At 36.0% G+C, this 23,673-nt stretch overlaps 1 protein-coding gene across 1 annotated transcript; it reads left to right on the top strand.

The window, feature by feature from the left end:
* Positions 1-15,876: 15,876 nt before the first annotated feature.
* Positions 15,877-18,015, top strand: RB195_012405 (uncharacterized protein; the record flags this gene model as incomplete). The annotated part of the gene is made up of 2 exons (XM_064194237.1): positions 15,877-15,975; positions 17,773-18,015. 2 exons carry the CDS (start codon positions 15,877-15,879, stop codon positions 18,013-18,015), a joined length of 342 nt encoding a protein of 113 aa, XP_064051820.1.
* Between the last annotated feature and the right edge of the window lie 5,658 nt (positions 18,016-23,673).

The following is a 23,673-nucleotide window of genomic DNA, read 5'->3' as shown; positions in this document are numbered from 1 at the left end:
GATAAGATTATGCATTCCATTAATACATGAACATTCTTAAAAATTTCGACTAATAGCAGAGAGTTGATCGAAAAGTTTACAGATATGAATACGGAGAATATCTTTGAATTTTCCAATTATAATATGAATATTCGAAGCATTCGAACTCGTTGAAATGTTCGACTATTCGAATATTTGATAGGGAGAATTCGAACACTGACTCATCGCAGAACTCATGCATTCGACGATAGATTCAAAAATATATATCTTCTAAATGATTCCTCAAATATTCGAATCGTAGAAGTGCCCAACAATTTCGAACAATTCAAATATTCGAATATCTAACTCCTCAGTGAAGAAATTTTTCTTTGTAAATGCATTCAATGCGTTTTATAATCTCTACTAAAATATCCTATTATTGAAGCGTTTCTGGAAAGATTGAGGGAGATTTCGGATAAAATAATCCGATCTATTGTGGGACCTTATCGCGGCCCTATTGTGACACAGCAACAATCAAGAATTCATGGGACTGGTGTTGGATTTTTCACGTTGTGTGATCACTGAAGATTTTTATTTCGGAAAGAAAAGTTCAAAATCCTCAAATGAAAAAGTAGAGAACTCGGGGGAAAAACTTCGAGTTCGCTGAGAAAAAGTGTAAAGCGATGGTACTGGTAGATCCAGTGATGGAGTACACAACTAAAAATCCGTAAAAGTGAAACATGAACTAATACTAATAATGCCGTCAGATGTGGTGTGGAAGTGACGATGATGACGAGAAAATTAGGGGAATGTGTGGGTCGTGTGATTCGTAAAGCGCCACTAATGAGCCAATTGCACTGAGGATGCGTAACCCCCTCGCCGGTCGGTCGGTCGGTCGGCTGGATGGGCACAATCAGCAGCAGCACAACCACATTAAGAATCCACACGTTTAAGAAAGTTCGAGAAAGGGATTTGTGTACTTTTCCGGGGGGAAAACAGGGAAAACATCGATCGAAAAAAGATCTGCATCTTCATACTGCACGGAAAAGTGCACGGAAAGTGCCGGAAAAACAACGTCGTCGAATTTGATATTTGTGATCAGCGTGATCTTTGTTCCTTCTCATCTGAATCTTATCAAATAAGCAAAATATGGAAGCGGGAAAAAGGGGAAGACCTTTTAAAACGTACGCGCAAAAAGCCGGCAAATTACACTACACGCATTTATCCGGAAATTGCGCCAGAAATGAGGGAAAAAAAGTGAGAGAGAAAAAAGAAGGAGCAGTGCACTATCGTTTCTCTAATATCACATCACGAGACGATCATTGCAAACACACAACCAGCAACCAGCACTATTCAAAGGGCAACAACGGCCTTCAGGTCTTCATCATCAGCACAAAATATGCCTATTGATCCGATGAACGAGTCCAAGAGGGAAGGTCAACAACATAGGATTTAGAGACATAGAGCGGCACAGCAGCAACAAGCCGAAGCAGTCAGCAGCAGAGAAGAACTACAGAGGAGGGAGAGAGGGAGAGAGAGAGAATGGGCGAGGGGGTATCCGGTCGATGTTTGTTTGACGGATAAGAGGAATTGTCAAGAAAGAAAGTGCCCGGCCAAGAATGGACTTACCAAAATATTGATCGAAACAAATGTCACAAAATTGTTGCCAGATCGATTATCAGGACATTATTGATCTGAGCTGAAATTCTATCGTTCTCACAAAATAAAAATAGAGCAAAGTAGGGGGTGTTGCAAATGCAAGCAAAGTGCAAAATGACTGAAAAATGTAGCAAATCCAAAAAAAAAATGTATTTTTTTCCAAAAAAAATTGTGATATTAGACGAAAATGATAACAGAGATAAGAGATCAAAGAGATCAGAACCGATTGATCAATGAATGGCTATTGAAATATGAAAAAGTAACGTTGGAAAAATATTCCAGCAGTTAAACTTCAATGCTCTCTCCCTCATCAGAATTTCAAATTAACCCAAAATAAATCTTTACATATTTAAGAATTCGTTCTCTTTTAGGCATGGATTATACGACTAGAAAAAAATAGCGCATGAAAAAACCCTTGCAATTTCATCATGGTTTGCAAGAAAACTCTTGTAGCCCCGTGGAATTATAAAAAAAAAAACATTCAATAACGGAGAAAAAGTGTAGAAATTTCATAAATTTCGCCTTAATTTTTTCCCATCTATATGAATAAAAGAGAGATGACAATGAATAAATTAATAAACCATCTTGAACCCCTTTTTTTTTATTCCTCAAAATATGCGGCGCATTCCAACGTTGTGGAAATCAGAAATCATCAAAATCGAAAATTTTTTCCTTTGCAATTCTTCAAAAAGAAATGAAAACAATGAGGAGGAGGTTGCGATGTTTTCATTAGATTAGAAATATCAATAATATATAGAATATTAATAGTTCAATTAGATTTCAACGATAATCGGAAAAGTAGGAAAGTAAGAAAGGATTTTGGCGGCTGTTCACCTATCAAATAATCCACGAATCCCGTTCATAATCTAACTCAGGAAATTTTCTTCGGCTTTTTGCGAAAAACTCACCGACTCTATGTCTATGCAGAGATAAATAAAAGTTTAAAATGTCCAGAGAAGTAAAAAAGTAAGGAAAAAGAAGGATAACACAAGTGAAAAAGTATGTTTGTTGTAATTGGGAAAAAAAGCTATAAAGAGAAAAAGAAGATAAAGTGGAAAAGAAGACTACAGAAGAATCAGAAAAATCACAAATGCAAAAAAAAATTGGGTTCAACTATCAGAATTTTCAAGCGGGAAAGATAAGAGAAAAAATCCATACGTGATAGCAGTACATGTCGCTTTGCCGCCGGTCGTGGGCAAAATAAAGTAGATCAAAAAATCAAAAAGGGGCTCGGCCCCGGTGTCGCACTCATTTCGACGGCTGAGGGAGCCGGAGTCGCCGCGCTCGAAGTGTTGAATAAGTCTAGTCAGGCTAATCCTTTAACGAGGTCGCGTGCGGCCCTTTTCCATATAGTGGTGAGTTTTGAATTCATCGTAGAGGGATGAGATAGAAATTCCTGAGACGCAGACACGGAGAGAAATTCAGTAAAAACGCTTGAAGTGCAGTGTATTTTTTGAATTTGATATGTCTCTAGAAACGAGGATGAAGTGAATAAATTTTTTGTAAGTGAATGATATACGAGGGAGACCATCAGAGAACTCCTCTGGATCACTCCATTAATTTCGTAAAATTCGTACAAAAAGACAGAGAGAGAGAGAGGTGAGGAAATCACGTTGAAGATTCACAAAAAAAAAAATGAAAAGAAAAATTTTTTACGGCATCTCCCAACGAATCCGCAGTCGATAACGTTCACGTAAGTACGAAGCAAACACCCCCCGATTGCATTATAATCAACGACCAATTAATGAACGCAAATAAACCTAGATTTACTGGCGATAATAAATCTTTCCAATCTCTTCGGGACTCAAAACGTTAAGTTGAGCTGAGTGAATGTGAACGTGCAAGGAGAGGACGACCACCCAGCTGCATCGAGATGGTGGTTCTGGTCACATTAGGGAATGGATGGGGCGGCCGGGCGACTGATTCCTACAAAATGGCATTTCTTTGAGGTCATACGGCTCGGAGATGAACTTGCACGGCTTTGGTTAAAAACTCGATTTTGCAGGATAATGTGCTGGAAGTTCTCGAAGCGTCATACGATTTATCTGGACCGCTTCCCCACTCTTTTAGATTTAAAATTTCACAATTTCACATTAAGTTCTAATACAGTGAACATGGAAAATTTGAGAAAAAAAAAGAACCATATCTAAATGTATTTTTTGGATTAAATTCTGGAAGTTACTAGTCGGGTAAGTCGGTCGGTGTTTGGCCAAGTTTGATGAGAAATTGAGAAGAAAAGCATGAATTATTCACTAGTTCGTTTGAAAAAGGTAAATTTACTGCTTCTAAGACGTTCGAGCCTCATCTCAGATTAAAAAATCGAAAAAAAAGAAAAACTTCCCGAAGATAACTACCACGGAAAAATGGAATAAACCTGGATGACTAATGGATCACAAAAGTATCCCCAGTAATAACCAATCAAAATTTTCACGGAAACAATAATTTTAAAAAGTAGTAATAATTTTTCAGCATTTCATTGGTTTTTTCTAGTCATTTCTGTTGTTTTTCTGTTTAATGTTCTGAAAAATTAAAAAAAAAAAACAATTTAACAAAATAACATGAGGAAGAAACATAATTACTGTAATGTGCGAAATGGTATTCAAAAGAAACTGGTACTAAATCGGTCAATCTACAATATCTCATTAAAAATATAATATTGTTGGGAATAAATCCTAGCTTGAAAGAGGACATTCGTTAAAAAGAATGGTTACATATTTTCAAAAGAATTTTTCTCTTTTTTCTAGGTCCTAACTTTCCAGTTTTAGAGTTTACTAAGAAAAACCGTAGATTTTGAGAAAATAGACGAGATGAATAACGAAGAGAGAAAAAAAAAACGATAGAAAAATATTTTTCTCGATGAAAACCCGGAATATCAAACTGCAACAAAACGTGCATAGAAACGTTCACAACCATCACTACCACCGCCACCACAGCCATCACCGTCATCCCAGGCTATTACGGAATAAACCCAGATTCAGTGAGGATAATAAATCATGACGATAGAGTGGTGGTAGTGTCGCCGCTTGACACCGCCCGGTGCGCGCACCGCCACCACCACCACCGCCGCCGCCGCCGCGCAGGCGGTGGCTGAAGAGGCGCGCGCGAACGCGATGTTGAAAAGTGAGTGAAAATGGGTGAGCCGGCCTGAGCGATTTAGGTGACATCCTTCTAAAGTAAATAAGCAGACGATCGATAATCGATCGACCATTGGTGGCTGGAAATTACAGTGTTGGAGAAGACAACGAGATAATGGGCTACCTACTTCAGCACCTACAAATTTCTGAGCTATGCGAAATTTTTTGGGTTTTTAGGTAATTTGAAAATTCTTTTCATTAGTTTTCTTCTATTAATGATTTTCCTGCATGAGAAAAATTTGCTTATTCGTGCCAAGACATCTGATTCGGATCAAATTTCGATCCATTCATACATTCAAACTGAAAATAAATCAATGAGCAACAAAACGGAAATGGATGATTGAGTGCTCAACTTTAGAGTGTTGCTCGACAGTACTCCTTTTTTTCGCAAAAATTCAGGAAATTTCCTTCCTATTCTCGTTTTAGGAAGCTAAAACGGAAGAAAATGAAAACGGATTTGATTTAACATAGTTTGTAACTGTGGTAACTAGTTAGATGCAGAATTTTCGTAGAATTGAACAAAAAATTAAGCTTGCTCTCAAAAATCCGACGTACAAATTCATTGGAAACATTTCAAAAAAAAGCTATAAATAAGAGTAAGTGGTCTCTTCCGTGGAGTTAAATTTAAAGGGAGGAATCATCTTTGCTTTTTTTATTTATTTTTTCATTCACCATATAAGCAATTTCATAAGGCATGACTTCACAAGTAAAACTTGACAAAATTCCCAGAAGATCAGTTAATTCGATCAAAAATTTGAAAATAATATTTTTTTTAACCAACATTTTACGTGTATTCTTATATCTTATGCTATTATTTATTGTTTCCGCTTGATAGCGTTTCGCTGATGTCATCTACTGTCTCAAAATCGTTGTTCATATCTTCATTTTCGTGCCGGAACCAATTAGCCAAAGCATCGCTCGTTTCGTATTGTACGTGATCTAATTCCGAAATTTTTTAGTAATTCCCTATTTTCGCTCCAATAGTTCGTTTAAAAACATTTTTTTCCTCTAAATTACCTGTTGCAGTCAAATCTCATCCACAAACATTGAGTAGCGACTGGAATTTGGGTCCTTTTCTTTTTTTTTTGTGATCCACCTTTCAATGTATTCAAATAAATAGTGGAAAAATAATAAAAAAAATAATTAAAGGAATAGTAAATAATAATTGAAGGAATTAAGGGAATAAAACAGATAATATACTTGTAATCTGTTAGTTGAGCATATCGAGCGGATGATTTTTTTCTGAAAAAAAAAACAAATAGTAAATAATAACTTTTTTTTTTCTTAACTATCCTGACATAGACAAATGTGTTTTTTTTTCTTCTTTTTGGTGCACTATCTGTGTATGCGAATAAATAAATAAATAAGTAAATAATAAATAATAAGTGGTATGATTTTTGCGTATAGTTACGCCACTGTAAACACCGTCCACTGTTACCTACAGTACAGTACCTTGACCTTTAAGTGGACGACGACGACGACGTATTCTCCTCGTCGTTGATGACTTGTGGCGCTTTTCTGACGATTATTTCGGCTGACACGAACTGACATGAAGAGACACGAGTGGACAGGAAATTGACAAAAGACGACGAGAGATCGCCACACGACCGTATTGTCCACGTATGTAAAACGGTGGAGACGCAGACACATGGGAAAATGCTGCGGAAAAATCGGGAAAATCCCGAGAATAACATGAGAAACGGTTCGGATAAGAACGGTTTCGAAGGAAACTGTCAATTGAGATTTCCAATGCGGTGGAGTGGTCTGACTGATATGATAATTATTCCAGCCAAAATTAGACTCAAATTCCCTATTCTCTACGCTAAAAAAATTGGAAGAATTCGTCTGGAATGTGACTGAGTGAGTGAAGGAAGGAAGGAAGGATGGGGGTCGGTGGTGGTGGTGGGGTGAAGGGGGACGATGTAGAGTGCTCTTGACCCTTTTGGGTAAGGTCATGTATAATTGTATGTCCGACACTGCTCTCTCCATCATCGCTCCCACTCTCTCCCTCTCTCTCCACTATTACTCGGCAGCCAGCATAGCATCGTCCCCCCCCCCTTAGCCACCGCCACCACCGTGTCCCCCCCACCACCCTCCGGTCCATCCGCAACTACCAGTACCGCCACCGCCACCACTGCCACCACCCGCCGCTCCCTATCCCCCGGTATCCCGGTGGCACGACGAAGTGGTCCTGGGAGCGACGATCACAAGGACGACGACGGACGAAAATGGATAGAAGTGGTCAACGGCGAGCACACCGCGAGCCTATTTACAGTCACCCCACCTATCTACTGTACCACGAAAATAAACAATAAGGTCGTCGTCGAGGTTGTACGTATATAGTTAATAGGTACGGGCTCGAAGGTCGAGTTATTATTAGACGGCATTGGAAGTTACAGAGAAGAACGTTTGAGAACGTTCTCTAATGCAATAACCAAACAAAAATAGAACAACTTCTAGAAAAAAAGTAGAAATAAGTTAATTAAGTTAAGCAGTAAAATAAAAATTATTTGCATAACTAGAATTTATCTCTTAGTTTAGGTTCTGATTTTTCAGTTAATGTTAAAATAAACATTCTGCGCATCATTTGTTCTTATCTTCCCGAATGATCTTTTTCTTCTTCAGGATTTTAACAACTGCAAAATCAGATCCAAAGCTTTCCTGCAATTATCCGATCCCGAAGTACTGACTTATTCATCACTGAATGAAATAGCTTCTCATAAAAAAATCGCTTTTCTTAGTTTAGTTACAAAATAAATATCTGGTACTGAAATCCATCAGATACTCCAAAGAAAAGGTTTTTTCAGGAAAAAAGTGTCTTTTTTCGGAAATTATTCGTGGTTGCACGACACATGTTTTAACAGAGAAAATCGTTCGGTAGAGGTCTGGTCTAAATATGTTCTGTGTTCCCGGTACGATCTACTTTACCGTAATAAGAGATAACGATCGTCTTTTTATAGTGTTTTTAACGACGTTGTTGTCCTAGTTAGTGTTATTTACTTATTTTAATTTAACCCTCAAATCTAATTGATTTTTTTTCGCATGTTTTAACGATAAAACAACATTGTAAAAAAATTGCGATAGAGCCAAAAACATCTTTTTTTCAGTTCACTTCGGCTTCATTTGTGAGGTTGTCCTTTAATCCTGGAGTTATATCAGTAAGTAGCATTCTGGAATGTCTCAATATCACAAGAACCTAGCGATGGGTGCTGTACAAACAAACGATAGCACGGAAATGTCACGTGGTTGCTGTTGTTCCGGATCTGAACTGAATAAAACAGATGAACTGCTGAAAATTCTGAAAAGAAAACTTCCCCAGCAAAAATTCAGAAGCGGAACCGCAGCAAAATATGTATGTCACTAAATCAATAGAAGAACTCTAATAAAGAGCAAGTCAACGAGAAAAAAAAAAGCAAAAAATTGTTTCTAAATCTATGTTGACCATAAAATTTGGTCCCTTCTTGTTTAGAGAACAACATGGTTAAGTTTCATGAGGTTTTAGAGGGAGAGATCATGGTTTTTGATCAATATTCGCTTTTCTGGATCCTCAATCTTTCCTTCCCTTTTTGTACCGTTATCTAAAACCATATCTTCGAGGGAAAAAATCGAGATTACTGTAAATTTATTCAGTTGAAGATTGAAATTTTCTTGATATTGAACGAGAATTTGTAGAATTTCAACTTGAGTTCACTAAAATTCTGCAACAATCGCTCGCGTATATTATAAAAGATTCAAGGACACTTATAGGAGCATACTGTAGAAAAACTGTAGTCTTTTATTTAAAAAAATTACAAATGTTCATATAAATCTTACACATAGAAATTAACGACTTCTTTTGTTGTTTATGTGTTGTTTTTGGCTAATCAACAGAACTAATAGCATTAAGCAGAAAAACCGCCGAATTTTTAATCCTTATCATCGTTCAAACGGTTAAGTCGGTCCAGTAAAGATATACCGTAACCCTTTTCTGTACACACACACACCTAGAGACCAAGAAAAGGGAGCAATTATCGTGTAAACGTGGTGCGAAGACGACTTGACCTGTACGGTTGCGGAGTTCATAAGTTCACCTCCGATCGTTATCGATTGAACCGGGGGTAGCAGGCAAAAAAGCGATCAATAACAAATAGCTAATCAGCACAAAGTTCTAGGTGCTTTCAATAATTAAGAGAAGGAGAGCGAAAATATTCTGGAATGTGTGGCGATGGATGGATGCAGGGATGGATGGATGGTAGCGATGTGTGGTGAGTGTGGAAGGGGTAGGTGGACACAAAATAGGTCAATCGATATTTGGGGACTACAAAGGCCATCAAGGCCATTCGCATAGTAAAATCGCGCTGCTGATCCGCCTTCAACTTCCATACAATTCTCTCCGTCATTCCACTAATCGTCAATACCGTACTCGCACAAACCATTAATTAGATGGATGAAGATCATAGAGTGCGTAGGTGACCTCGAATGAGGTGCAGCCGTGTGGTGGCGTCCGCTGTCAGCTGAGTTCCTTCTTCCAGATTCTCTCCAAGTCGAGCTCACTTCCACACATCGAGAAAAGAAACACATTTTCCAGCTTTTCCAATAACCAGTCAAAAACTCCACAAAAAGAGAGCACCCCATTAGAGAAATAGATCAATTGGCGTTGATCACGGATTGTGTACGGTACTTTGCAGGTAATTTTCCACAGATCTGCAGCATAGAGCTGCGGTAGAGCTGTCACAGTATTTTTCCCACTTAAAACTAAGTAGATCATCCCCTATTTAAATGAATACTTCCGGATACCATAAAAGAGAAGCTAAAGGGCTAGTTTAGTGTATCTTGAACAAAACAACTTAGGTTACCATTACTGCATTCCCTAGCGTTCTGCTAATCCTTGTTGTTATAATTTTCATCCTTGTTATAGATATTTGTTATTTTATTTATCGTCTTTATTTATTTTATATTTTATTTATCGTCACCTCAAAAATTTCACTAGTTTCAATTCCTCCAGGTATTTTATAGCCGACGCTCCGTGACTCTGACCTTATTTCCAACCAGACTTCCACTATTTCAGCACTACCTCATATGTCAAAAGTGTTTATTGGGATGACCCAGATAAATGCGCCCAACCCACTTAATAACCACACGAATTTACTATTAGAGGAGTATTACGCAAAATTTTCCATTGTACCAAAGGTAATCGATGGGAAATAAGAAGAAAAAAATCATTTTCAGAAACGATTTTCAGAAGATTGATTACACGTTGAAGGAAATAGTGGCAAAAAAGTTCAGATATTTCAGTTTTATTATTATTTATTTTATTACGGTGAATTTTTTAAAAGTTTGACTCAAGAACTCCTAAGGAGAAAAAACATAAGGAGATTTAAAGACAAAAGAAATAAAATATTGTGTCATTAATTATTCACTACAATCAAACTTCAGATGAGTAAAAATACTACCCTAAAACTTAAATCTAATTTTAGCTGACTTATAATGTCAACAAAAAGAATAAAGTATAAATTAGATCTATTAAAGAGATTAACGACTATATTGGACCACTGCCGTATTGAAAAATAATGAAATTTAAAAAAATCGATGTGATCGAAGAAAAATAAAAGTAGTTACGGATAGACAGGAAGACCTTTTACCCACAGCATGATATTTTTCAAAATTTCATTAAATTTCCCTTTCTTGTAGTGATCAAAGAAATTCCCTTTTTTAAAAAGAAAAAGTCTAGCTAAAAAAAAAGACGAACATCTTTGCTGCTGCTTCGACCTTGCATAGATATATGTATGTACATATTTTTAGGTTTAGAAGCACTTAAAAGAAAACGCCTAAATTCCATGTTCAAAAAAAAAGCCATGAGAAATTTCAAAAAGACCAAGTTCTTCCAAAACAGAAATTCCCTCAGTTCTTCTCCGTCAATTTAAAGGGGAGTAAATTTTTTAGGGTAAAGAAATCATTTTTTAAAAAAATGGTGAAAATTTTAATAGCAGCAATCAAGTGCTAAGCAGAACCGGATAAGAAATAAGTCAGGAAGAAAGCAAGGGAATAAACCATAGAAGAACCCTCTTGAATAATGGATACAGATCTGCATAACTTTAGAAATCTTAAATAATAAAAAGAAAAAAATCCATATCACTCGTTTTAGAAATCTATTCTTCAATTTATTTTTTAAAATATTCCCAACTACTTATAATAGTTCTATAATATTAATATAATATATATAAAATTATTAGCTCTATAATAATCTCTGATCTCATTTGAATGAGACTAGCATTTTAATCTAAAACTTAAATATATTTAACTCATTAAATAAATGCTACTAAATAAATACAACTACTTAAATATACTTACTTTAATATAGTATTGAATAGTTCTATGAGGAAAAAATCACACGTAAAAATCATTTTCGTTACGAACGTTACGTATCCGCAAGATTGTGGATCCCTAGAAATAGTTGTTGTTAAAGTTTCTGTAGTGGAACATTGTGAATTGTCTGACATTTTCGCCTGTTTCAATTCCGCAAAGACTCGTAAGTTGAAGTAAATGTCAATTCGTTTGAAAACTCTCGTCATATTTTATTGAGAGGGGGAAAAGAGTGCCGTTTCACACACACCACTGTTGCACGACGTCGTTTTTTTTCCGGCGGACGAGTTTGCAGCGTCCGTCCATCCGTCTGTTCGTTCGGCGGTCACACATCGCAACACACACACTCACATGCCCACGTTTTAAACTATTGTTATTGAAGAGATGAGCACTTCCGTTCACAGGTGAAATAAAAATAAATCAAACAGAAAGAGAAAGCGAAGTGAATAAATAAAATAAATATAGTGAAAAAAAAAGTATAAAATAAGTACAGCATAAAATAACTAAAATAAATTAATGTCCCACTAATAAATTTCGGACGAAAACATTTCAATATGTGCATGATCCGGATACAGAAGTATAGAAAGAGAGCAGAAAAGCGGAAGAGTTCGAGAATTTTCCAGCAATAAAAAGGTTGTAGCAAAAATATTTGAATTATACGCGAGTAAATTTAAAGCGCGAAGTAAATTTCTTTGAAAAAAAAAAAGTTCAGACCAAGTACAAAAAAATGGCGGAGTATGGAGGAGTTCTGGAGATTTCCCTGCAAAGAAAAAACTTTGTGGCAAAATAATCTAATTATAGAGGAGTACATGAAGCTATCCAACAAAAATAAACATGTAGTTTGAGTCCAGTAAACAAATAAAAAATCGATTAAATCAAAAAAAAATTGTCTTTAATTATACAAACATATGGTATAATGAAAAAATAAATAAAATAATAAATAAACATATACATAAAGGCATGTATGTTCAGTTCTGGATAGATAGAAGTATGAAAGGAAGTACATAGCTGCTGCTGCTGCTGCCCACGTCCACGACGCCACCACAGAACCGGTCGGTTGCCGTTTTCGAGAGGGGAAAAAAAAGCCTTGACACGGCCATACGATCAACTTTGACACTCTAGGACATTGACGTTATGATTGAAGTTGACATTTTTACGAGTTTTTTCCCTCCAGATATCCGGATCCATAAAATTTCGCAGCAGTTGCGAACAAAAGAAATAACTTTTTCTTGTTTTTTTCCACACAATTTCTATCTACTTTCGCATAGTATTATAGCATTCGTTTGGAGTCATAGAATTACGAGCTCCTTTAATTAATTAATCAATTAATTAGTCAACTAATTAGCTGGTTAATTAGCTTTTCATTCATTCTCCACGACGTCATTATTTACTCACGACTCCATTCGTTCAGTCATTCACCCACCAATTATTGATTTTTTAACCAATTATTTTATTTGTGTTTGTTTTCAACCACGTTTTTCTCGCAAGTAGTTTTTTCTGCACCCGGAGAACTGAACAAAAATTCGGCCAGCCGAATAAATTGAACGATTCTGAGTCATTCGACAGTTGAATGTTTGAAAAGATCTAGCTAATTTTTATCGGTATCCAAACAGTCGAATATTCGAATAGTCGAACTTAAAATAAATAAATTTAAACTTTAAAATAAATAAATTTGAAATAATACCTGCAGATGGTAAGTATTTAACTATCGGCTTCAGGTTAAAACGTCTTAATTCTGCAAAAATTATAGCAGATGTCATAAATTTTGTCTAAACAGAAACCATTGAATTTTTTTTTTTTGAAAAATTGAAAAATGATTCAAATTCACAACTTTACATGATTTTAACATTTTTCAAGTATTCTTCTATTGATGTCAATACATAAATGATTTTTGGTCCATAATTTAATTCAAAAGAAATGTCAAAGACGGTAATGTTACTTCGATTGATCGAACTATGTATTGAGTATTGATCGAAATATTGCAGTACTGTTGACCTACTGTACATACTTGGTTGATTCTGAGCCATGCTATCTGGTGACAAAGTGGCTATACATCTAAGGGCCCACTAATTTCGAATGAAACCAGCTCATGATTCAATTTTTAAAAATTTGGAAATTAATCTAAAATTTAAATTCCAAATGAAGTTAAGAAGAAATGGTTCTGATTCATCGGAAAACCGACAAATTTCTTTTACGGCTTCCAACATTCTTTTCCGGAGAATTAATGGACTGTTCGGTGATCGGATTATTGTATGTTGGTCTTTGTTGTTGGATGAAAAATGAAATGTTAGAAAAGGTGGAGAGAAACTATGAAACAAACCAATTCGTTTAATTCTTCAGTTTTGCATCCCGAATATATTCCATGAGTAAAAAAAAATTGAACTTTCAAAAAATCCCAGGATCCTTCGTATATCTATGCGTTGAAAAAAAGTTTGAACTTTCAAAATCGTAAGATTCTCCATTTACGTACGTTTATTTTTACCTTCAGCTTATCTATTTCCCCAATATTTCCTTTGTTCACATATTTCACATTTTTTTAATTTTATTTTTTTCTTTCACTAATTTGGGACTATAAATTCGATTGTGAAGGGGTTTGGGGGAAAATTCATGAAAATAGAACAGCAAAAAAAAATTGCAGGAAAAATATGGCGGTGCTTCTTGCCTATAAACACTGTTAAAGACAGATAAACAAATGAGTAGTATGAAAAATAACTAGGAGAGTGGAAAATAATTTTAAAAAAAAGAAGACAAAAACTCATGCAGATGTGAAAAATCCATTCTGGCAGTGGGCGAAATGTCCCCATTTAGTTGCGATTTCAAATCTGTAAAGAAAAAAAAATAAGTAATTTCTTAGATATTTACATGGACACGTGTGTAGACACGAGAGACACACAGAGAAACAGAGGAAGGATTTCGTAAGAAAATACAGTAATCCCAGTGAGTCAGGTATAAACAGTGAAGCGTAGAGCGAGCGAGAATGACTCAACACTCGGACAAGATATTAACAGTGTATTTGATGTATATACGTCCCAAACAACACTGATTCGCATGAAATTAGTTGCAATTCAATGATGAAGGAGAAGGGGAGCACAAATCGATCCTGAAAAGAAATACCTAGATGATGATGGCGACATTACACACATCAAATGTAGATAAAACTTCAGTTTGATTAGCATTTGGAAGTGAACACGGAGCTGTGACTCAACTGTGCGGAGAAGGAAATCAAAAAAAAAGAGAGAGAGAGAAAGGGATGAGTAGGAAGGGGGGAAAGAGAGAAAATCAGCGATGTACATAGCCCTCAACAGCTCATTTCGAGCAAACAAATCTTTTAAAATGGGTTTACAATTCGAGAAATTTCAATTCCGATGACTCCGAATTCATTCGAATACTCGAAAACTTCGAATAATCAAAAGAAGAACAAAACGAGCGTCGAATCGAGCAAAGAGTTCAATCATCCAACACTAAAACGTGAACACTCACATGCCACGATTCCCTTGATATAAACTGTATGAAACGGTAAAATTTCAACAACATCTATTTATTTCCACTTTATTCTTTTTTTTTCGAGAAAAATCTCTCACCTTTTTTGAATTTTTCTACCGTAAAAATTCGTAAATAACTTTTCGCATCCAAAACACCACATATTCGTAAATGTTTCTAGCAACTCTATTTTCATCTCAATTTCATAGGGGGGTTTTTTTTCGAACGCAAAAGTGCAAAGCGTGACTCAGAATGTGCATAAGAAGAATTGCAACTAGCGCGTGCAATTTGTTTTTCTTGCACACGCTTGATGTTTGCGCTGTCCAGGTTGACAGCGATCAACAGTGATGTGTGCGTATAATTTTTTTCCTTTTGCGAAAAAAAAAGAGCTAAAGAGGTAAAAGATGAGGTCGAAAAATGCCCTATTTCTGTGAAAGAAAAAAAAAGGAAATTAATGCAAATTAAAGATTAATAACTTATTGAATTTATGATATAATATTTATAAAAATAGTTAAGTAATTCGAAATCATGGTTACATTTAATTATTGTAGTTATATTTAGAATCATAGCTACAGGTGATTGCAGAAATTAATAAAATAAATTAATTGAATGCAGTTAAGTGCACAACAAACGAGACGAGGATATATTCATATATTTTCATTTTTGGAAGAAAAAATACGCCAAAGAACCGGGAAACGTTTTCTGAACCAGAAAATTCAAATTTTTTTGGTACAAGATGCACAGAAAATAAAGTGGATCAATATCAGATCATTCACTAGGTCACAGTATTTTCGGATAAGTCAAACCACGACATTTTGGAGCAATTTCACAGAATCCGGTTTCTTTTTAATTAATTAACTAATTAATCAATTTAGTTCATTGTTTTCTAGTTAACTAAAACTTTCAAAGGCAGAATAACTCGAGTTAAAATCACTCAAAATAAATGTAAGCACGTAAAAAAAGCTAATACATTTTCGCATCAGTTCACTTGTCAGACCAGGACGTCAGATCCGGATCAGAGGTCCACAATATTGTATTACAACTCTGGAACGAAAAAAGAGTCCGAATCAAAGAAGTTTTTTGTGAAAAAAAACGTAAAAAATCTAAAAATCTGCAAATTTTGATTCGAAAACAAAAATTCTCCGAATTTTCAAAAGTAAATTTTTCACTCTATACTCCACCTTTCTTTTCCCGGTAAACAACAACAACACAGTGAATAAAGATCAAAGATCAACGCGAAATATATTCCTATGTATGAAATGTGCAATATGTGACTGATGTGGGATTTCATTGTGCTGATGTGATGTGGAGTGTTTGCTTATTCTATGAAGCGTACGAGAAGGAGGAGGAGGAGGAGGAGGACGAGGAGGAGGAGGAGGAGGAGAATGCAGCAGAGAGCAGAGTAACTCTTTGTCTCTTCTCGCACTAGGATTGAAGAACAATCGATTTTCAAGGCATGTGTAAAAATGTGCGTATGTGTGTGTGTGTGTGACGCAGCAGCGTATTGCATTATATAAATGAACAGTAGTCGTATGTGCGCGGAATCCGTCCGCCGCATCCACGAATCATCATTTATTTATTTATTCATCTGTTTATTTATTCGAATACAACAAAAAGAATGGCTATGTATAGGTGGAGAGGAAACACCACCATCTATTTCAGGATTTTTATAGTAACGATGACGTTATGCCGTGGATGGCGTGACGTGTGTAGATCAAAAACCCCTCCAGTTATTCGGGATCGCAACAGAAATAGCTCCAGAATATTTCTTAGGAAGTAGTATGAAACGAATGACAAGGAGGAATAGGAAAAGAAAAAGTTCATAGAACATGAAAGACTATAAATAGCGCCGGAGAAAGAAAAAAAATAGGTTAGAGAGGAAAAAAGTAAACAAAAACAAAATTCTTGTCGGGTTTGCAGCTTCAATCTATCTGACGTACAATTACAACCACACCAATTTTCATAAAAAAGAGACACTGATTGGTATCTGAGGATGAGTACACTTTTGAAAAAAATTTTTTTTTAATCTGATTCGAGACATTTCTGGACGAGATGTTTAGAGAACGGTCAGCCAGAATGTGAAAGTCAAGCACTTTCCTCTCCTAGAAGACCCCCTCGCTTCAGTTTGATTTTGACTATTCAATTTATGCTTTAAACAGAATTGTGGATTGAAACCTTGCAGAAAAAAAACCTGGACATCAATGAAAACAAGGATTAGCACCTGTTAATCTTTTTTTTTTTTTGAATTACTGCTCGAAACTGGATATGTAATTTCTTGCTATTTTGGTCTTTTTCAAGACTATCGACATGTTTCACTTAATATTATGAAGCACTTCGAGTATCTCGGTAAATAAATAAATGAATAAATGAGTAAACAAACGAATAAATAAATAAGTTGAGGAGAAAGAAATCCCCAATAGGTAACCTCTATCAACCGCTACTTTCCAACCGTAACTAAGCCTAAGTCCAGATTAACATCAGGATCCGATTGCCAAAAATCAATCAATCAAAGGTCCGAAGGTTACGTACACACGGAGGCAGCAGAGGTCATTTTCTGAGCTATTTTTGCTATTCAAACGGTGGCTTTTTCCCAGATTAGGATATCGATAGATCCTGAAAAATTCTTGTATCGTTATTTATTCTCGTTTACATAGGATTTCCAGGAAAATTTAGAGCTGGATCTCTTATTTATTTTCGAGATTTCGTTAGTTCTTTGCAAAAACCATCGACTTGACCATTGCTCTTGATCATGTAGAGCAAAAAAAAAATCATAATTTCTATTACCTCAGAATAGAGGGACCCCCTTCCCCCCCCCTCAAAAAAAAAACTCTACATTCTTTACTGAGGTATGGCTCATTTCCTCATGCTGCTGCTGGTTTAAATCACCTATCGAACTTCCTGATGTGAATGCTCTTTTACGAAGAGCGAAAAATTCCTGGATACATACCCAGGAAGTGAAGAAATTTCGGAAAATATTCTAGATAATCACTAATCGATGCTAATCTCATCAGAAATTAATAGTGGCGGTGTTTATAAGCACAAAATATGTGCTTCTTCCATAAACAATTCGGAATGTAGTCGAGAGAGGAAAAAGTAGAAATCGATAGATCGATAAACTACAGCGAAGGCGTCGGAATGGTGCGAGATATTCAAATGTATGTATTCAAAACATCGATGAGTGTACAATGTGTATGCGGAGGACGAAGGCAGCGTAAGACGAGAAACAGACGGGGAATGGGAAAGTTCAGAAAGATCTGCGGCAGCGATAGATACAAGGCAGAAGGAACCTCCTCCTCCCCGTGCTCTTGCAGAAGGCGAGATAAGCCGAGAAGGGATGTGGGAAGGGGAGGCGATGGGAGGGGTTGTGAGAAAAGATCAAACTGTACGCGGATTAATTACGAACCTAAGTGGAAACGACAAGAATGAAATTTCGGTGGAATAATCGGGTGAAATCAAAAAAAAAATCTAAACTTTTTAGAAATTATTCCAGGAAAAGATTTTGATTTACACACGCATTTTAACGGTAGTGATTAGAGACGTTATCGTTCCAAGAATGATGCATGTATATTTTCCAGAATATGCACCGTTTGGAAAGAAAAATAGTTTCGAAGAAAAAAAGCCGTGCTCTTGCAGAAGGAGAGATAAGTCGAGAAGGGGTATGGGGAGAGGGAGGCGATGGGAGGGAAAGAGGAGGTGGATCGTAGCTAAAAACATAAAATCTAAGGATTCATGATGAACTTAGGTTGGAAGACGACGACTAAATAATCTGAAAATCTAAAGAAATAATCTAAAGATTTTTTAAAAAATCTAAAGATTTGAGAAATTATTTGAAAAAAAAGTTTGGGTTTGCACACAAATGTAGTAATTAGAGGCGTTGTCGTGCTAGGAATGATGTATATTTTCTTTTATATTAATATTTTAATTTTCTTTTATATTAATATTTATTTTCTTTTATATTTCATATGGATATATTATTTTATATTATTTATTATGATATTTTTTGTATCTCACAGAGTTTTGGAAGAAAAAGTCGAGGAATTCAGAAAACCATGTACTAGTTAGCATTAATTACAATACAATGCTACTCCATGCAAAAAAAATGAATTATCTAAAATACTAGTATTTTATATCCTAATAGTATACTCTACTAACCTTTACTATACTAGTTTTTTTCTACCGTAGTACTAATTTATATAGTTACTGCTAACATTTAAAATAAGAGCTAATAAATCGACTTCTACTCACACACACATTTCAAACTAGTAATTTTCGTTTGATCAACAGAAGTTACTGGCAACTAGAACTAGTAAATAAATGGGTAAGGCTCAAAAAACTAAGATGAATTAGCGTGAAATTTCAAATTTTTTCACTTCTAAGGCATTCATTACGTTTTACGTCAATTATATCCTTGTATTTGCATTATCATTCCATAATTATTAATTTTTAATAATGGATTTTTATTATAATTATTCCATAATTATTGCTGCTACTTTCTCTACATTCAAATATCTAATAATATTTACAATATTCACATGAAAAGCAGGAGAAAGCCGATGTTTATCCGAATCCATGTCGGGGAAGTTTTTTTTTCCGGCCGTTTTCCGCGTTCTCGTACTATGTGAACTAGGGAGAGAGAGGGAGGAAGGGAAAAAAGTAGGTCACGTCATTCAATTCAATTTTGAGCCGAATAACAGAATTTATTTGTTTATTTTAGGGTCCGACACGGAAAGACACAAAATGAAAGTTACCGGTTCTACATAGGGTAATCTCACTAACGAGTTCCGAACTGGTGTTAAGGTCGCCTCTATCCGAGCAAAGGCAGCTATCCAGATCTATCTGAACGTGATTTTTCCATTCGCAGCACTATATCATTGTTATAGTTATAATTATTACCAATAATTATTTATTTTTCTATTTGTTTATTTATTTATTTATTTATTTGAGAACACCCTTAGCTGTGCCATAAAATAGAAACAAGAAACAGGAGAGCTCACTAGGACTTCGCCAAGAATTTATAATTTATGCAGAAAGGTTCTCCCTTCATTCAATACTAACATTATTATTATTATTATTATTATTATTATTATTATTATTATTATTATTATTATTATTATTATTATTATATGCAATTAAATTGCGTATAAGTATCTAACAAAATATTTATAATAAAAATGAAGACTATTATTTACTGGGCAGCAACACATCCCAGTTTACTTTGAGTTTCCTTTTTCTTCTAATATTTTTACCACTACGAATACCTCACAAAAGGAATTAATTCTTAACTGAGCCATACGATCCTAAGTTGATTAAGAAAAATTAAAATTAAATAATAATAATTAAAATTGAGAATAAGAATAATCTGTGAACTTCTTCTTACTAGGAATTATCCTATTCTATCTCCATTCGAGCTGTACTGTCTTATTTCTGGGTCGTGGGGAAATCTGTACACCAGTCAAAATGGTTTTTTTAGCGCAACCACACCGCTCCAAATTATTTCCTACAAATATTTTGGACCATATTATTATATTTATATCGGATTTATTATATTTTCTCATCGTATATTATTTTTAATATGAAATTTCCTTTAAATGTCAACTAAAAAGAGGCAGAAAATAGAGATATTTGCGCTCCAAAAAATAAGATTGCTATAGAATTACCTCAAGCACCAGATAATTTTCGGAAATCCACCATTCTAAAATTGGAAACATGGAAATGAACTCGGAATGGTGCTCGAACGTGTCGTAATCGCCTGAAATTGGGGAAGAAACGCAGAAAATGGGGTGGAGGTGGCGTTTGTGTTTGCGTGCGTGCGTGAGTGTGTGCTGGTGGCGGCGGTGGCGGTGGTGGTGGTGGAAATGAGTCAGAACTTCATCATTCGGTTCCGTAGTTGGAATCGAAGTCGAAATGGCGACCGATGCCAATATATTTAAAAGCGTTACGCGGCCAAATGTCAGAGATGCAGAGCGGAATCGGTGAAGGCGAATCGCAAACTGTGTAAAACAACATTCGCCTTTCATAGTACAACAACTATACGGAAGAAAAAAAGGTAGGAAAAAAAAGAAATTCGAGGAAAAAACACCTTGACAGCGATAGAAATTGTAGAAGAAGTCACTCCCTCCTCATGGAACCTCTATAACTCACCATATAGGGGTTTAAATTCATTCCTGCAGTTGTTGTAGATTGTTATTGTTGAGTTGGTGAGCTCTTGAGGTCCCTCCACACGTTCGCCCAGGGTCCCTGACAAATTCCCCCGTTCGGGATTAAGTTGGTGGAACCCAAGCCCTCTCATCCGTTTATCTACTGCAGCGTTCTGGGTCTGGGAAAAGGCAATCGCGTGAGGATTTCTTACCTTCTGGAGCAGAGGAGATTGGTCTGCCAAACCACCACCCCTTATGCTTTGAAGGGTCAGCCTTGTTGTGCAGAACTTAGGCGAGATTCTAGTGAGCTCTGTTCCATCTGTTTTTGTTTTATGGCACACTTATAGGTGCTTTCAATAAATAAATAAATAAATAAATAAATAAATAAATAGATTAAATAGCAGTAATATAATAATAACAAATAAAATGAATATTGTAAGAATATTGTAATGAATATTGTATATGAATATTGTAAGAACTATTATATTATAATTACTTATAAGAATATGAAGATTGTAAGAACTTGTAGGTGCTTTCAATAAATAAATAAATAAATAAATAAGTAAATAAAATAATAATATAATAATAAATAAAATAAATATTAATAATATAATAATAAATAAATATTGTAGTTGTGAGAAGACCGGAAATCACCGGTCAGAGGTGGTAATTTTTCTTCGCAGACCCAAGAAGTGTACAAATAGCCTCCATAATTAACCGTAGGGTTTGAAATCTATCCCCTCCAGCTGCCATATTGTGTATGTGTGTGTGTGTGTGGTTCAATGGGATCCTGGCTGGCTGACAACCCAGGCAGCAGCCAGCGGTGGTGGTGGTGGTGGTAATTATCCATGGTGGTGAGTCCACTAGAGAGCGAGTAAAAGATGCTATGAGAAAGATGCTGCATACTTCCGGCCACACAGCGTAGTAATTGGTAATCCAGCAGAAGTCCAGAGAAGAGTAAAATTTGACACGCTTACTGGATGAAAGGGAGGGAGGACGGATCGACGAAGGACGGTGAGGCAGGGAGGAATAAGGAGAACGTTGTTGTCCACACAAACTCGGAACTCTCCGAAGAGAGAAACAAAAAAAATTGAAATTTAAATCGAATGAGGTACCCAATCATAAGTGCGTCAAGTTTAACGTGCGTCATGTCGCTCGCATACCACATGAATAATGCCCAAATAATAACAAAAAAACAACAACAAATAATCCAAATATAAGTACATATCTGTGTGCTGAAGTCGAAAAAATTGGGTGAACTACTCATAAATCGACTCTTCGAATTAATCGAATCGAATCGAATTCATCCATGAATACATCCCAATATTTGATCATTTTGAAAATCTTCCGAATTGTTAACAATGCCCGAATATCCTAGAAAGAGCGAGAGCGATTCGAATGGATGAACGGCGCAAATGTCGAATATTCAAATATTCGTTATTCGAAACTATTCCGTGATGCACGATGTGAATCATGAAAAACGGGGCAAAGCGAACAGAATGAAAAACGGAAGTTTGTTATCTTTTTTCCTCTCAGATTTACGGTCCCGAGGAGAATTCCTTGCGAAAATGGCATTATAATTGTATCCAAATACTCTAACAAATAAAATTAGAAAATATAGAAATAGAATACAGAAGAAGAATAAGAAAATAGAATACATATGGAAATAATATTTCCAACAACAAAATAATAAAATCAAATGTTTTTGTTGAAAATATTATTTCAGCTGTGGAAACATGGCTGAATGGGAAACCAGAAAACTTTGCTAGGACTCCACAGCTCAGAATTATGGATTTCCTTTAATCTGGGCGGATCTGGGCACTGTAAGAGATCGCAAACGCCTTGATACGTGCGCAAGCGGTAGGCAGGTACCGTCGAATCGGCTCCGCAAACATGTGGCTCATAAAGCACTGCCGGTCGTTTTATTATTAATTAAAAATGCAAATAAACCGTTGGTTACGACGCCAACTAAGAGCACATCGTGTTGATTACACTAAAACGTAACAATTTAAGTGCTTCGTGTGCAGTCAGCCGCAGCCGGACTTGTGATAGAAGTGAAAAGAAAGAAACGAGGCAGTAAGTCACGTTTAGCCGGAAAATTTAGGCGAACTTTTACGATCACAGCTGTTGGTGATGTTCATTTTTGCATTTTTTACTGCCGAAATGTTAAACGAACGTTCACTTCAAGTCCCATGTGCAGTTCAAGTCGTTTCCACGACTTTAGGTGCTGTGAAGACGGGAAATCCCAAAAAAGAACGATGAGAAATGACGACATGAAGGGAAATGACGACATGAAGGTAGTCTATCAAGCAACTGACGCTTTGTTGGGATTTTTCCAGGAAATAAATAAGGGTGCATATTACGAATATAAGCGTAAGCGCTCCCAATCTCCTTTAATAAACCTGAAAAGACGTGTAAAGCATCCACGCGCGATCCCGCCTCCCCAACGATGCAACTTGGAACGGGCAATAAAGCGAAAGCAAGTCGCAACGCGTCCACGATTGTTCGGGTCTGAAAGTTCCCATTGCTTTTTTGAGCAATATCAGTTGCATTCCAGACTATGGATGACGACGGTGGTGTCAGCTTTCTATTGCGTAATAAGTTGCATCGTAGTGGAGACAGGATCACACAAAGCTCTCTGCATGCATTTTTGCCGGAATACTAGGGAGACTGGGCGTGATAACGCACATACTTGTGAACTGCACTCACATCTACGCTCCCGAGAAAAGTTTCAAATTTCCAAGATTTTCGAATTCCAATTTTTTCAAAAGATTCCAACAACGTTGACTTTTGTGATACGCTGCCTTTAATTTGAGAATCCGATGCAGTAGGATTACGGAAGGACACAAAATATTGTATACAGCCCAAAGAAAAGACAGTAATACGTTATTCAATCGTTCAAATAGCTACAGAACATGTTACAGGTACAGTATACGGTAATGGTCAAGTCTGCAGTTTATGAA

Source organism: Necator americanus, chromosome III, assembly GCF_031761385.1.
Source record: "Necator americanus strain Aroian chromosome III, whole genome shotgun sequence".
Lineage (NCBI taxonomy): Eukaryota > Metazoa > Nematoda > Chromadorea > Rhabditida > Ancylostomatidae > Necator > Necator americanus.
The sequence above is the reverse complement of the archived record's forward strand: the minus strand, read 5'-3'. Positions and strand labels throughout refer to the sequence as shown.